This window comes from Somniosus microcephalus, chromosome 1, assembly GCF_052327205.1.
Source record: "Somniosus microcephalus isolate GS21.2 chromosome 1, FLI_Smic_1.0, whole genome shotgun sequence".
NCBI classification, from domain to species: domain Eukaryota; kingdom Metazoa; phylum Chordata; class Chondrichthyes; order Squaliformes; family Somniosidae; genus Somniosus; species Somniosus microcephalus.
In genome coordinates this window covers 66,116,862-66,131,899 of record NC_140987.1, presented here as the reverse complement: position 1 = coordinate 66,131,899, position 15,038 = coordinate 66,116,862, and the positions used below count along the sequence as shown (strand labels likewise).

The following is a 15,038-nucleotide window of genomic DNA, read 5'->3' as shown; positions in this document are numbered from 1 at the left end:
CGCAGGGCAAAGAAAGGGGAGCGCGGGAGACGCCATTGAGCCGCGGAGAAGAAGGAAGAGCGCGGGAGACGCCATTTTTAGAAGCCGCAGCGGAGAAGAAGGGTGAGCGCGGGAAGGAAGGAAAGCGCGGGAGACACCATTTTGTGCCAGCAGAGAAGAAGGGGAAGCGCGGGAGGCGCCATTTTCGACAGTTAACTCACACTCAAGGATGCCGAAGAGTGGCAGTATCTCTACGTTCGACAATGAAGTCGAAGATTGGGCGACATATGTGGAACGTATTGAGGTGTACTGTAGGGCGAATGAACTGCCAGATGCTAATAAAGCACTGGTTCTGTTAAATTCCATGGGTGCAAAAACTTATGGGTTACTGCAAAATCTAATAACCCCAGAGAAGCCGGTAAACAAGAATTTTGAAAGCATAGTAGAAATTCTACAGGACCACTTAAACCCCACACCGCTGCTGATAGCAGAACGATTTAAGTTCCATAAAAGGAACCAACACAAAGACGAAAGCAATGCTGAGTACCTAACGGAACTGTGCAAGTTATCGAAACACTGCCAGTTTGGAGCGGGACTAGCAGATACGTTAAGGGACAAGTTTGTGTGTGGGCTACAAAGTGAAGGAACCCAGAAACGGCTTCTATCAGAAAAGGACCTTACGCTGGACAAAGCTTTCAGTATGGCAGTATCACACAAAGCAGCCGCAAGGGGCGCTGCAGAGATACAACGGAGACCGCAAGAATATGGCACCAATGAAATGTCCTGTGGAACAGGGAAGTGCTATCGCTGCGGCAGAACAACACATGACCAGAAAGATTGTTGGTTCAAGGACCAAGTGTACAGACAGTGTGGGAAAGCAGGACACATAGCAAGAGTCTGCAGGTCTGGGAAGAAAACCAACAGTACAAAATCTCCACAGAAGTACAAAATGGTACACCAGGTGATGGACAGTGGTTCAGACAAACAGAAAAGTGACACAGACTCCGGAAGCAAGGAGCTGGGTTGTCTGAAACTACATAAGGTAACTGAAATGGAGGATCACCAGACTATCTGGGTTATACTCAAGATAGACGGAGTCCAAGTGGAAATGGAATTGGACACAGGGTCAGCTCTAACAGTCATAAATCAAAGAGATTACAAGCGACTATTTTCACACATACCCTTGAAAGCTACAGAGATTGTCTTGAAGACGTATACGGGGCAAAAAGTCTACCCCAAAGGAAAAATAAGGGTGAAAGTGACATATAAAGGCCAGGAAATACCTAAAATGGATATATATGTATTGCCAGATGGAGGACCACCACTGCTAGGACGTGAATGGATCCGGAAGATACAATTAGATTGGCATTCCATACAGGCACTGAAGGTTGAGGCCAAAAAGGATGACGACGTCACACCTGGTCGACTGTCAAAAATGCTAACTGACGCAAAAGAAGTGTTCCAGGAGGGACTAGGAACACTAAAAGGAATAACAGCAATGATTAAAATAGAGGAAAATGCAAGCCCAAAGTTTCAGAAGGCCAGACCAGTGCCTTATGCGATCAGACCAGCTGTTGAAGCAGAGCTGGAAGGGTTGGAACGTTCAGGAGTACTGTCCAAAGTGGACTGGAGCGAGTGGGCTACACCCATCGTTCCTGTAATGAAGAGGTCGTTGAGTAATACGCCTGGGGAACCAAAGAAGGTCCGCATCTGTGAGGATTTTAAGGTGACAGTGAACCCAATCCTTCACACGGTACAATATCCGCTTCCACGAATTGAGGATATTTTCGCCTCGCTATCTGGAGGTAAACGCTTCACCAAAATTGATCTAGCCCAGGAGTACTTGCAAATGGAGGTAGAAGAAGCTTCGAAACAATACCTTACGATCAACACTCATAAAGGTCTCTATCAATACAACCAGCTGGTGTTTGGAGTAGCCTCGGCTCCGGCTATCTGGCAAAGGGCGATGGATCAGGTCCTGCAAGGGATTCCAGGGACCCAGTGTTATTTGGACGACATCTTGTTCACAGGCGAAAATGACGGTGATCACCTCGCCAACTTGGAGAAGGTGCTCACCAGATTAAAGGAGTATGGGCTACGAGCTAATCGCCACAAGTGCGAGTTTTTCCAGAAACAGATCTCGTATTGCGGCCACGTCATCGATGAAGAGGGGTTACATAAGTCCCCTGACAAGATTGAGGCAGTAGTCAAGGCTCCAGCACCGGAAAATGTGTCACAACTGAGATCGTTCCTCGGGCTGGTAAACTACTACCACAAGTTCTTACCAAATTTGTCTACAGTATTACACCCACTGAACACCCTACTGCAAACAGGGGTACCATGGAAGTGGGATGACGAACGTAGACGAGCTTTCCAGAAGTGTAAAGAATTGATCACATCAAAAGAGGTGTTGGCCCATTTCAACCCAGCACTACCAATTCGTTTGGCATGTGATGCATCACCCTATGGTATTGGAGCGGTGCTGTCGCACAAATTCCCAGATGGGTTGGAGAGGCCAGTAGCCTTTGTGTCACGGTCACTAACCGCAGCCGAGCGCAACTACGCCCAGATTGACAGGGAGGCCCTCAGCCTAGTATGGGGAGTAAAAAAATTCAACCACTATCTGCATGGGCAGAAGTTCACCTTGCTGACTGACCACCAACCACTTGTCTCCATCTTTAATCCTAAGAAGGGCGTTCCAGTGATGACTGCACAGCGGTTACAAAGATGGTCCCTGTTTCTAGGGGCGAATCAATATGAAATAGAATATAAAGGCACGAAACAGCATGGGAACGCTGATGGGCTATCGCGCCTGCCACTGCCTACTGTGGAGGAAGCACCAGCAGTGGACCCTATCGAAATATTTTATTCGTCAATAATTGAACGATTGCCAGTAACAAACGCGGATATAGAGAAGGAGGCCCACAATGATCCGACGCTGTCGCGGGTATATGAATTGACGGTGAGGGGATGGCCAACACATGGCGACTCACTGTTGCCAGCATTCTCATCCAGAAGAGAACAGCTGTCAGTATGCCAGGGGACAGTGATGTGTGGATCCAGAGTGGTGATTCCACCCAAGTTAAGGGAGAGAGTGCTAAATGAGCTACATGAAGGTCATCTGGGGGGAGTGAAAATGAAAAGCCTTGCTAGGGCTTATGTGTGGTGGCCGGGAATCGATCAACAAATCAAAGACCTAACTAAGAGCTGCTTAGGATGCCAGAAGGTCCAAAATGCACCACCACATGCCCCTCTACACCCATGGGAGTGGCCCTCCTCTCCATGGCAACGGGTGCATATTGATTTCGCTGGTCCATTTATGGACTCAATGTTCTTAATAGCAGTGGATGCTCATTCAAAGTGGCCTGAGGTGATAAAAATGTCTTCAACCACTACAGAGAAAATGATTGCAGTCCTACGGACCATATTTGCCAGAAACGGGTTGCCAGAGCAGATTTGCTCTGATAATGGACCACAGTTTGTGTCCGACGAGTTCCAAAAATTTATGAGAAGGAATGGGGTAAGGCATTACACATCCGCCCCGTATCATCCAGCCACAAATGGATTAGCTGAGAGGTTCGTACAAACCTTTAAGAAGGCGATAAAGGCCATGTGCGACGATGAAATTCCACTACAACATAAGAAGGACAATTTATTATTAGCATACCGAAACGCGACACATGCAGTTATCAACCAGACCCCGGCCATGATGTTCTTTAACCGAAGGTTGAGATCTCGTCTGGACTTGCTCAGACCAAATGTGCGAAGAAATGTTGAGGACAAACAATTCCAGCACAACAATGAGAAGGGGACAAGGAGCTTCAATGTAGGGCAACCAGTCTTGGCCCGTGCCTATCGAACAGAGAAGTGGCAACCCGGAACGATATGTACAAGGCAGGGGCCATTAATGTACACAGTGGATGTCGGGGAGAACATTGTGAGACGCCACGTCGATCAGATCTTAGCGTCACAGGAATGCGTCAACCCCATGTCTCGAGTACCTGGGGATGAACCCAACATACCGGTAGCATCTACTTCAGACCCAGTAGCAGTGGAACCCTATGAACTACCCGATGAAAAGGGGTCAGAATCGCCTCTGCATTAAGAACAAGAACCTCCAGAAAGGCGCTATCCCGAAAGGGTCAGGAAGCCACCCCGGAAACTGAATCTATAAATGGACTTTTGTTGTTTAATGTACATGTTGAAATGTTATTTGTTATTTGAATATTAGGGGTACTGCTAATCTAAAAGGGGAGGAATTGTAGTGTATGTGCCTTTAAGTCAGAACTACTTTTACAGCTCCTGTATACTGTAGTACCGGCAGTGACCACACCGGTATATAAGCTTTGCGCATGCCTCTGTACCCCCTGTCTTGAGACTACCCTCCTCCAGTAAAGACCTGTTTATTGTTGATGTACAGCATCCGTGTGATTATTTAATAACAGCATATCCACTGAACCACGGATCCAACAGTACACACTACAGCCACTGTGTGCCGGTGGTGGAGGGAGTGAATGTTTAAGTCAGTGGATGGGTTTCATGTTTACATGTCATCATAGTGATACGGACCTCACTTGGGCCGAGGTTCTCCCCCCCCCACCCCACCCTGTTATGATCATCAAAGACTCAATTAAAAAATTCTAAAATGGTCTTTAGTATTCTAGACACTTAAAAAAAAAAGTTTTAAGATCCTTTGTCATGCATAAGTAAACCATTTGTATTGCTGATTATACTTTATAATTTCTCTTGCTTTAACTTAATTAAAAATCATGTAAATTTGATTATTAGTTTTTGCCTGAATGATCCACTCTGGCAGTGTGGTGTTTGTTTGCCTTCAGAATGGATAGAAAAGCATGAGGAACACCTCATGCAAACTCCTGTGCAAAATAACTAGGTGAAAGAGTAATTGTCAACTCCATGCATTACTGCTACCAGTCATAAAACAGGTAAAGATGTATGTTCCACATTATAGGAGATGCTGATCTACCTACAAAAACTGCTTTTTTGCTGTGACCCTCAATACAATGCTGGGAGAGATCCCAAATAATAACACATGGTGATACCAAAGAGAGACAGTTACATGTGGCTTTACTGAGACTTTCTGGTCAGATCATAGGATTCAAATTTAACATATTAATATCACTTCATTCTGTAACAAATCACACTGGCCAATGAATAAAGCACCATTGTAAATGTTGGAATACAAAGGGTATAAAGTGATGCTTCAGTTGTATAGAACCTTGGTCAAACTCCATCTGGACTACTGCATTCAGTTTTGGGCACTGCACCTCAGGAAGGATATATTAGCCTTGGATGTGGTGCAGCGCAGATTCACCAGAATGATACTGGGGTTTAGTGGGTTAAATTATGAGGACAGGTTGCATAAACTTGGCTTGTATTCCCTTGAGTGTTGGACATTGAGGGGTGATCTAATTGAGGTGTTTAAAATGTTAAAAGGATCCGATAGGGTAGATAGAGAGAAACTATTTCCTCTGGTGGGGGAATTCAGAACGAGGCGATATAATCTTAAAATTAGAGCCAGGCCATTCAGGAGTGAAATCAAAAACACTCTTTCACACAAATAGTAGTAGAATCTGGAACACTCTCTCCTAAAAGGTTGTGGATGCTGGGCGAATTGGAGCTTTCAAGACTGAGATGATAGATTTTTGTTAGGTAATGGTAGCAAGGGATATGGAGCAAAGGCGGTTAAATGGAGTTGAGGTGCAGATCAGCCATGATCTAATTGAATGGCGGAGTAGGCTCAAGGGGCTGACCAGCCTAACCCTGTTTCTAATGCTCCTATGTCTTACTCTGTTTTAAAACTGCATTTTGCTGCTGTGTTGATTAAAGTTTTATCTCCACAGAAAGTGGGATGTGACAAAGAAATTGGTTCAAACAAAGTGGATGACAAGTGCGGAGTATGTGGTGGAGACAACTCTCACTGCAGAACAGTAAAAGGAACATTCACCAGAACACCAAAGAAATCGGGTAGGAATATTCTGATCTACACTGAACTATGTCATTGAAATATGGTAGGATTATTGTGGTGGAATTTCCATAGGTCTTTTCCAATCTCCCACCGATCGGGATAACCCACACAGAAGTTACTGGAGATTATAATCCACACTGATCTATGTTAGAGAAACATGGTAGGAATATCCACCGGGAATTTTCTCAGCTGCCCTAAACTTTGGCGGCTGATCGGGAAAACAGGCGAGGAAATTCCTGGCTATTTATAATCTACATCGATCTATGTCAAAGAAAGATGATAGGAATATTACAATCTACACTACTCTACATATGAGAAAGATGCTGTGAATGTGTCCCACAGGGTGGCTCACTGCACCTCGGTAGCAACAGTTTATCAAAGTTATCTTTTTAATCACCTTTGGGCAGATTTCCCCTGTGTGTCATGTGTACCGAAAGCATCCTTTATAAACATTTAATTACACACAGCACACAGCGAGAATTCCCCCTCCCCAGTTGGGTTGCACAAAGAGAATTTCACCCCCCCCACCCCAAATTACACAGAAAGAATGCCCACTCCCCCACTGGTTGGCTGCACAGGGGAATTCCCGTTCTCCAGTCGTACATTTGGATCAGCCCTGTCCCCAATTTATTCTACAAGAGGAATTTTACTTTCTGGATTGGTTACACATTCCCATCGTGGCATCGGTTTTCTATTTTCTGCTGAGAGCCAGGTTATGGTTCCGCGGGCACGAGCCGCTTTTCAGTACCTCACCCGGTTGACCACGGTGCCGATTCAGCGATCCTGGGAAAGTTTTCCCAGAATCGCTACATGTCTAGATTATAATGGTGCGAGGCGAGTGGGGAGTTGACGTCGCCAGATGTAGTGACGTCAGCTCACTTAATTCATTGCATTGAGCACTATGGATGTAAGCGAGTGGGGAAATATTAGAGCAGCGGCTCTTTAGAATACATTTGCAACTTGCTGTCACTGACTGGTGCTGCACAGATGGAATCTTGCCTAGGGCAAGGGGGCCAGAACTGCCCCCTTTCGACGAGGAGACTTTGGACATTCTGTCGGAAGAGGTGAGTCAGAGGAGGCTAGCCATACTTGGGGCTGAAGGGAACCATCCTCTGTGACCAAGTGTGTGCTGCGTGCCACATCCATAAGTCATAGCAGCAGATAAGAAATAAATTCTATGCCATGAGGAAGAGTACCAAGGTAAAGTTGCCTACAGCTTGACAACTTAAATTAAATCCATGCTCCTACTCTCACAACCACTGAGGCCCCAACATGGTGCAGCACCAACAATGTAGCATGGAAAACACCGGCATTACCCCTCACATAGAATCATACAGCACCGAAGTAGACCATTCGGTTCATCGTGCTTGTGCCAGCTCTTTGAAAGAGCTATCCAATTAGTTCCACTCCACGACTTTTTCCCCATAGCCCTGCATCTTGTACATCATAGCCATGTCAAGAGGCCCCATTAGAGGAGCGGGCTGCCACTGCACTTACCTGTCCCACTGGGGTAGTACATAGAAGGAGCACAAAATTAGGAAGGCGATGACACAAACTATGCACTCACACCAACGACAACTAAACAGTAAAGCACATATATACGTGAAACAGAAGCAAAAAATAAACTGATTGTATCTTCTTTAAAACAAGGGGGGTGATTTTGCCAGCCCTTGGGAGGCGGGTTTGGAGGTGGGCCTGCCGGGAAAATGGCAGAATTTGGGGGCGGGTGCCCAACCTACCCCCAACCCGCCTCCATGCCATCTTGCCAGGAGGCGGGTAGCCGTCCCGCGCCGGGTCCCGTCTTTTTGGAGGTGGGAAGGGATTACATCCACTTAACTGCCTGTTAACAGGTAGTTAACAGGCAGAAAATAGGATTATCCCCATTTTGCCCACACAAGTGCGGGCTTCCCGAAGGCTCCGAAACCCGCCAGGGTCACCGAGGTGAGTAGTGGGTCTGCGGGGGTCGGAGGGGTCCAAAAGTGTGCTGTGAAGGTGAGTGTGGAGAGGTGAGTATCTGAGGTAAGTGCAAAGTGTTAGAAAAAGTTTACTTACCTTTGTTTCTTCCTGCAGGCTTCAATCGGTGGGTATGCGGAGAGACTCGCACCTCTGCAGCAGAGATGACAGATGGCCGTTGCATTCTCCAATGCAACAACCATCTCATTTCTACAAAAGAAAGATGTTTGATGAGGTCTTGACTTCAAGAACTCATCAAACTACAGAGAATGTCGGTGTTTGACAGCTTCACAGAGCTGTCAAACAATGACAATTAATCAGTCAAAAAATTTAAGGCTTTCCCGTAATTAGCCTGCTAAGCCCACTGGGTGGGCTTAACAAGGCCAATCAAGGGAAAATAGCGTGGGCTGGCCAGAAGTTGATGGAGGCGGGACTAAAACCCGACAAGTGGGAGTCCCGCCTCCAAAAGCTCCCCATTGGCAAAATCTAGCCCATAGTGCACAAATTTATTACCAGAAGTGGCATATTAATGTTGGAGGTGGTGGGATATTAGGGGGATACAGTGGTGGCTAGACAGACCACGTTGATCATGGGACCACTATATAATGAAGAAAACTATAGGGTTGGCCACATTTATATTTGTTAACTAAAGTCCACTCAGTCACTGGTTGGCACACCAGTCTTCCTGCCTGGATGTCATTGCCCATTTCTGCTTCCTCCTCCTCTACCAAAGCAGCAGGCTGACCTGCCTGGTTCTCTTGCTCGAGGGTTCCCCCCTCTTTGGATAGCAAATTTATTGCAGAATGCAGAAGATGCTGATAGTCTGCAACACCTTCTCAGGGTAGTAGAGCAAGACTCCTAGCTAATAGAAAGTCAACAAAACCTCTGTTTCAGCTTACCAATATTGTATTTGGCTGGAGGCAATGAGCCTTTACTGTACTTTCCAGTGGCCTCTGTTCAAGGTCCTGCACTTGTGTGAATAGTCTGCCTCCTCCTTGGAATAGTGCTGGCAGTGTGGATTGGTGCAAAATAAAGGCACCGTGGCTGCTGCCAGGATATCGTGCAGCCACCTGCATTATTCTGTTCCTGTGATCTGACACCACCTGTGCACTGATGAAATGAAAGCCTTTCCTATTCATATATGCCATGGGGTTGTTGTTAGGGACCTTGATGGCAATACATGCACCATCAAATTAGGGAAGCATGATACCCGATAAAAGGGCTGTGTCTTCTCATACTGTTGTCTCCTTTCCACGGGGAAAATGACAAAACTGTTCCCCAGGAAACACGGCTTCCGTGACCTGCTTGACTCATCAATGGCCTGAAGTCTGACTAATGTCGCAACAGCGGAAGGATCTACAGGAAACTTTCTGGTATCCGGCACTGACGGGACCGAGCTGGTGCCGTCCCATCAAAACTGCCGTAGAAACCAGCGCTAATGTTAAAACATATGGAGCTTCTGAGCTCCGTGTGAAGCAACAAACCCTGTTGCTTAGCAACAGCTTCAAAACAGTCGGCGTAGCTTGCAAGCGTCTCTGTAGCTAAGCAACAGCTTCAGCTAGACCTTGCAGAGCCACGACTGCAGAAAAAAAGCAACGAAAAGAAAAAAAACTTATCTGAACCGACTCCTGAATTTTGCCGGTGGATAGAGCTTTCCGGACATTTAACCTCCGGATAAACGAAAGTTTCCTGTAGTTGAAAAAAGATTCAAAATGGTGATAACCTTTGCAGAAATAGGCAGGATTGTCTAACCCTGTTGTGGATCTTGTCTGGTGGTCCACTTCAAGTGACTCCATGACGACCTCTTTTATGGAGGCGCACATGGTAAAGACAGATCTCCCTGGACATGTGGAAGTAACTCTGCCTGGGTTTGAAAACTTGGATCTTGGGCTGAGGCAGAGGTAGGCCAGTGCTATACTTTAGGAACTCAAAGCCCAGATCGAATCATATGATTGGTACTTGCTTCTGTAATGAACGTATTGTACAGTATAAATTAAAGAGAACCTTGTATATTATGGTACAGGAGGAGGTCACCAAGGTTCAGAAATGACTGTTTTGACCATGACTTGTGGTGACTCTGCAGCAGCTAACCACTACCCAAACTCTTTCAACAGGTAAAAAATTAAGCAAGAGATACCAAAACGAACTTGGAACCTTGGGAAAACATGTTTGCAAGTATCCAGTCTGGCCTGAGCTGGACATTTCTCACACTTTTGATTTCAGCCATTTTTTTCTCCATTGACTATAATCTACCATGTTCTAGTAGCTGTTTCTGGTGCCTTTCACTGGATACATGCGTCATTAACTCTTCCTCATTCGAGTCAGAGTTACCTCGTTTTACATAATGATCACATTGGTAGTCAATGAAAAGGAAACAGTCACCAGTAAAACTGACAAAACCATTTTGTTTAAGGGCGAACCAGAGGAGCATTCATTTTACCCAAGGGAGCTAGAAACCTTGATATCTCTGAATCAAGGCACTCGAGAGTTCTTTTTGGTAAGTAATCATGAGGAGCAGAGGAAGGGGCATCAGGGCATTCATTTTGCAACACTTGCTCATCATCAGTCCATCCACTGGCTCAGTGATCACTCGGGGCTAGTATGTCATCACATCAGAAGCTGAACAGTCAAAGGACCTTGTGACAAACACATACATTGTTTTTCCTCCTGGGCAGAGAGGAAAATTTGATCTAGTTGTATGTGTGCAACATGTCACAAGCCTGGTTGGCTATTTTAACCAGGATTTGCAAAATGTACATTAGCTTATTGATGCCTACTTCAAACCAAACTTCTACTGGAACGCTATAGTAACCACTACTATGTTTTCTTTCTTTTTTGCTTCTATCATTGACCTTAACACATGCAAAGGCTACTTAAAGATGTTTGACATCCCACCTGGTTCTAGACATGTGTTCATCCAAGAAGACGAGGTTTCTCCTCACATTCTTGGTAAGTACTAACCTGCCACTGCTTGACAAGTTTACTCAGCGAAGCAACAGATTACATTTTAAGCACTAATCCCAACGCATTTGTTGCTGGTGCAAAGATCTCCTAACGTTAACTAACATATATTCAAAGGGTGCAATGCCTCTTCTGTTAAACTGTGGCGGGCTAATTTTACAAAAAAACGCCCTGCCGGCGTAGGCTTGCGCGGGCGCAGAATGGTATCGGGATTGCAGGCACTCGTCCCATGATTTTTCATCCACGGACAGAAAATCATTGGCAGTTCACATTTAAATTCCTGATATGCATTCCCAGTTGTCAAGGCTCTGCGCCAGAAGCAACTTTATAACATTAGCCCTTATATTGTAATATAAGAGATGTATTGTTTCAATTAATAAGCATGTTACATTGATTATCAAACTACTTCTATGACTTGATTGTTAACAAACTACAAGGACATATCTCAGAAATAACATGTTGCTATGATGAGAGGAGAGTTCTATAAGCCCATCAGTTCTGTGCTGAAATGCAAAGCTACACTACCTCCACCTTCCATCTGCTGGTTTTCTCCTAAAGGTGATAACTCCTTGCTGGGGGACAGTTCCAAGGATTACTTCACCTACTGTGTCTTGCTCAAGTGTCCATTATTCATGTCAGAGCCCAGATGGTACATGTCAGCTGGAAAGCCCCTTCTGTTATCCTGAGGGGCCCTGAAGCCAATATTTAGTCATCCTACTGCCACTCCTGAGATCAGCTAAATCAGCACAAACTGAGGACCTGCCCTAGGGCCTTGTTGGCACTGGACAAACAAACTGAGCTATTTGGAGTACCCTGATGCAGTGCCAAGTCAAGAAACCAGATCCAAGGAACTCTCAAGCAGAGAAGCCAGGTGCAGAGAGAGCTCTGGTTTGGGACAGGCGGACAGAGAGCTCGGGTTTGGGACAGGCGGACAGAGAGCTCGGGGTTGGGACAGGCAGACAGAGAGCTCAGGTTTGGGACAGGCGGACAGAGAGCTCGGGTTTGGGACAGGTGGACAGAGAGCTCGGGGTTGGGACAGGCGGACAGAGAGCTCGTGTTTGGGACAGGCGGACAGAGAGCTCAGGTTTGGGACAGGCGGACAGAGAGCTCGGGGTTGGGACAGGCGGACAGAGAGCTCGGGGTTGGGACAGGCGGACAGAGAGCTCGGGGTTGGGACAGGCGGACAGAGAGCTCGGGGTTGGGACAGGCGGACAGAGAGCTCGGGGTTGGGACAGGCGGACAGAGAGCTCGGGGTTGGAACAGGCGGACAGAGAGCTCGGCTTTGGGACAGGCGGACAGAGAGCTCGGGTTTGGGACAGGCGGAGAGAGAGCTCGGGTTTGGGACAGGCAGACAGAGAGCTCGGGTTTGGGACAGGCAGACACAGAGCTCGGGTTTGGGACAGGTGAACAGAGAGTTCGGGGTTGGGACAGGCGGACAGAGAGCTTGGGGTTGGGACAGGCGGACAGAGAGCTCGGGTTTGGGGCAGGCGGACAGAGAGCTCGGGTTTGGGACAGGCGGGCAGAGAGCTCGGGTTTGGGACAGGTGGACAGAGAGCTCGGGTTTGGGACAGGCAAACAGAGAGCTCGTGTTTGGGACAGGCAGACACAGAGCTCGGGTTTGGGACAGGCGGACAGAGAGCTCGGGTTTGGGACAGGCAGACATAGAGCTTGGGTTTGGGACAGGCGGACAGAGAGCTCGGGTTTGGGACAGGCAGACACAGAGCTCGGGTTTGGGACAGGTGGACAGAGAGCTCGGGTTTGGGACAGGCAGACACAGAGCTCGGGTTTGGGACAGGCGGACAGAGAGCTCGGGTTTGGGACAGGTGGACAGAGAGCTCGGGTTTGGGACAGGGGACAGAGAGCTCGGGTTTGGGGCAGGTGAACAGAGAGTTCGGGGTTGGGACAGGCGGACAGAGAGCTTGGGGTTGGGACAGGCATACAGAGAGCTCGGGGTTGGGACAGGTGGACAGAGAGCTCGGGTTTGGGACAGGCGGACAGAGAGTTCGGGGTTGGGACAGGCGGACAGAGAGCTTGGGGTTGGGACAGGCGGACAGAGAGCTCGGGTTTGGGACAGGCGGACAGAGAGCTCGGGTTTGGGACAGGCGGACAGAGAGCTCAGGTTTGGGACAGCTGGACAGAGAGCTCAGGTTTGGGACAGGTGGACAGAGAGCTCGGGTTTGGGACAGGCGTACAGAGAGCTCGGGGTTGGGACAGGCGGACAGAGAGCTCGGGTTTGGGACAGGCGGACAGAGAGCTCGGGGTTGCGACAGGTGGAGAGAGAGCTCGGGGTTGGGACAGGCGGACAGAGAGCTCGGGGTTGGGACAGGCGGACAGAGAGCTCGGGTTTGGGACAGGCGGACAGAGAGCTCGGGTTTGGGACAGGCGGACAGAGAGCTTTATTCAAGAAGGGTAGCAGGGATAAACCAGGGAATTACAGGCCAGTGAGCCTAACATCTGTGGTAGGGAAATTATTGGAAAAAATTCTGAGGGACAAAATTAGTCTCCACTTGGAGAGGCAAGGATTAATCGGGGATAGTCAGCATGGCTTTGTCAAGGGTAAATCATGTCTGACAAATCTGATTGAATTTTTCGAGGGGGTGACTAGGGGGGTGGATGAGGGAAATGCTGTGGATGTGGTTTACATGGACTTCAGTAAAGCTTTTGACAAAGTCCCGCATAGGAGACTGGTCAAGAAGGTAAGAGCCCATGGGATCCAGGGTGCCTTGGCGCGTTGGATCCTAAACTGGCTGAGTGGCAGGAGGCAGAGGGTGATGGTCGAAGGTTGCTTTTGTGACTGGAAGCCTGTGTCCAGTGGGGTACCTCAGGGATCGGTGCTGGGTCCCTTGTTGTTTGTGATCTACATAAATGATTTGGATGAGAATGTAAAAGGTATGATCAGTAAGTTCGCAGATGACACGAAAATTGGTGGGGTGGTAAATTGTGAGGAGGAAAGCCTCAGGCTACAGGACGATATAAACGGGTTGGTCAGATGGGCGGAAAAGTGGCAAATGGAATTTAACCCTGAAAAGTGCGAGGTGATGCATTTTGGACGGACAAATAAGGCAAGGGAATACACAATGAGTGGTAGGACCCTAGGAAGTACAGAGGGTCAGAGGGACCTTGGTGTACATGTACATAGATCCCTGAAGGCAGCGGAACAGGTAGATAAGGTGGTTAAAAAGGCATATGGGATACTTGCCTTCATTAGCCGAGGCATAGAATATAAGAGCAGGGAGGTTATGATGGAACTGTACAAAACGCTGGTGAGGCCACAGCTGGAGTACTGTGTGCAGTTCTGGTCGCCTCACTATAGGAAGGATGTGATTGCTTTGGAGAGGGTGCAGAGAAGATTCACCAGGATGTTACCTGGGATGGAGCGCCTCAGCTATGAAGAGAGGCTGGACAGGCTGGGGTTGTTTTCCTTGGAGCAAAGAAGGCTGAGGGGGGACCTGATTGAGGTGTACAAAATGATGAGGGGCATAGATAGGGTAGACAAAGAGGAACTTTTCCCCTTAGTAGGGGGGTCAATAACAAGGGGGCATAGATTCAGGGGAAGGGGCAGGAGATTTAGAGGGGATTTGAGGAGGAACTTTTTCACCCAGAGGGTGGTTGGAATGTGGAACTCCATGCCTGAAAGGGTGGTAGAGGCAGGAACCCTCACAACATTCAAGAAGCATTTGGATGAGCACTTGAAATGCCATTGCATACAAGGCTATGGACCAAATGCTGGAAAATGGGATTAGACTGGACAGGGATGGATGGGCGGCGCAGACACGATGGGCCGAAGGGCCTCTTTCTGTGCTGTAAAACTCTATGACTCTATGACTCTATGAGAGCTCGGGTTTGGGACAGGTGGACAGAGAGCTCGGGTTTGGGACAGGCAGACAGAGAGCTCGTGTTTGGGACAGGCAGACACAGAGCTCGGGTTTGGGACAGGCGGACAGAGAGCTCGGGTTTGGGACAGGCAGACATAGAGCTTGGGTTTGGGACAGGCGGACAGAGAGCTCGGGTTTGGGACAGGCAGACACAGAGCTCGGGTTTGGGACAGGCGGACAGAGAGCTCGGGTTTGGGACAGGCAGACACAAAGCTCGGGTTTGGGACAGGCGGACAGAGAGCTCGGGTTTGGGACAGGCGGACAGAGAGCTCGGGTTTGGG

At 48.0% G+C, this 15,038-nt stretch overlaps 1 protein-coding gene across 1 annotated transcript in view; it reads left to right on the top strand.

Annotated features, from left to right (window-relative positions):
- Window positions 1-15,038, top strand: part of LOC147124146 (A disintegrin and metalloproteinase with thrombospondin motifs 3-like) — a 235,769-nt gene that overhangs the window by 103,537 nt on the left and 117,194 nt on the right. Inside the window, exons 12-13 of the mRNA XM_086002840.1 lie at window positions 5,844-5,967; window positions 10,790-10,870. Coding sequence (XP_085858966.1) covers window positions 5,844-5,967; window positions 10,790-10,870 — 205 coding nt within the window. The remainder of the gene's footprint in view (window positions 1-5,843; window positions 5,968-10,789; window positions 10,871-15,038) is intronic.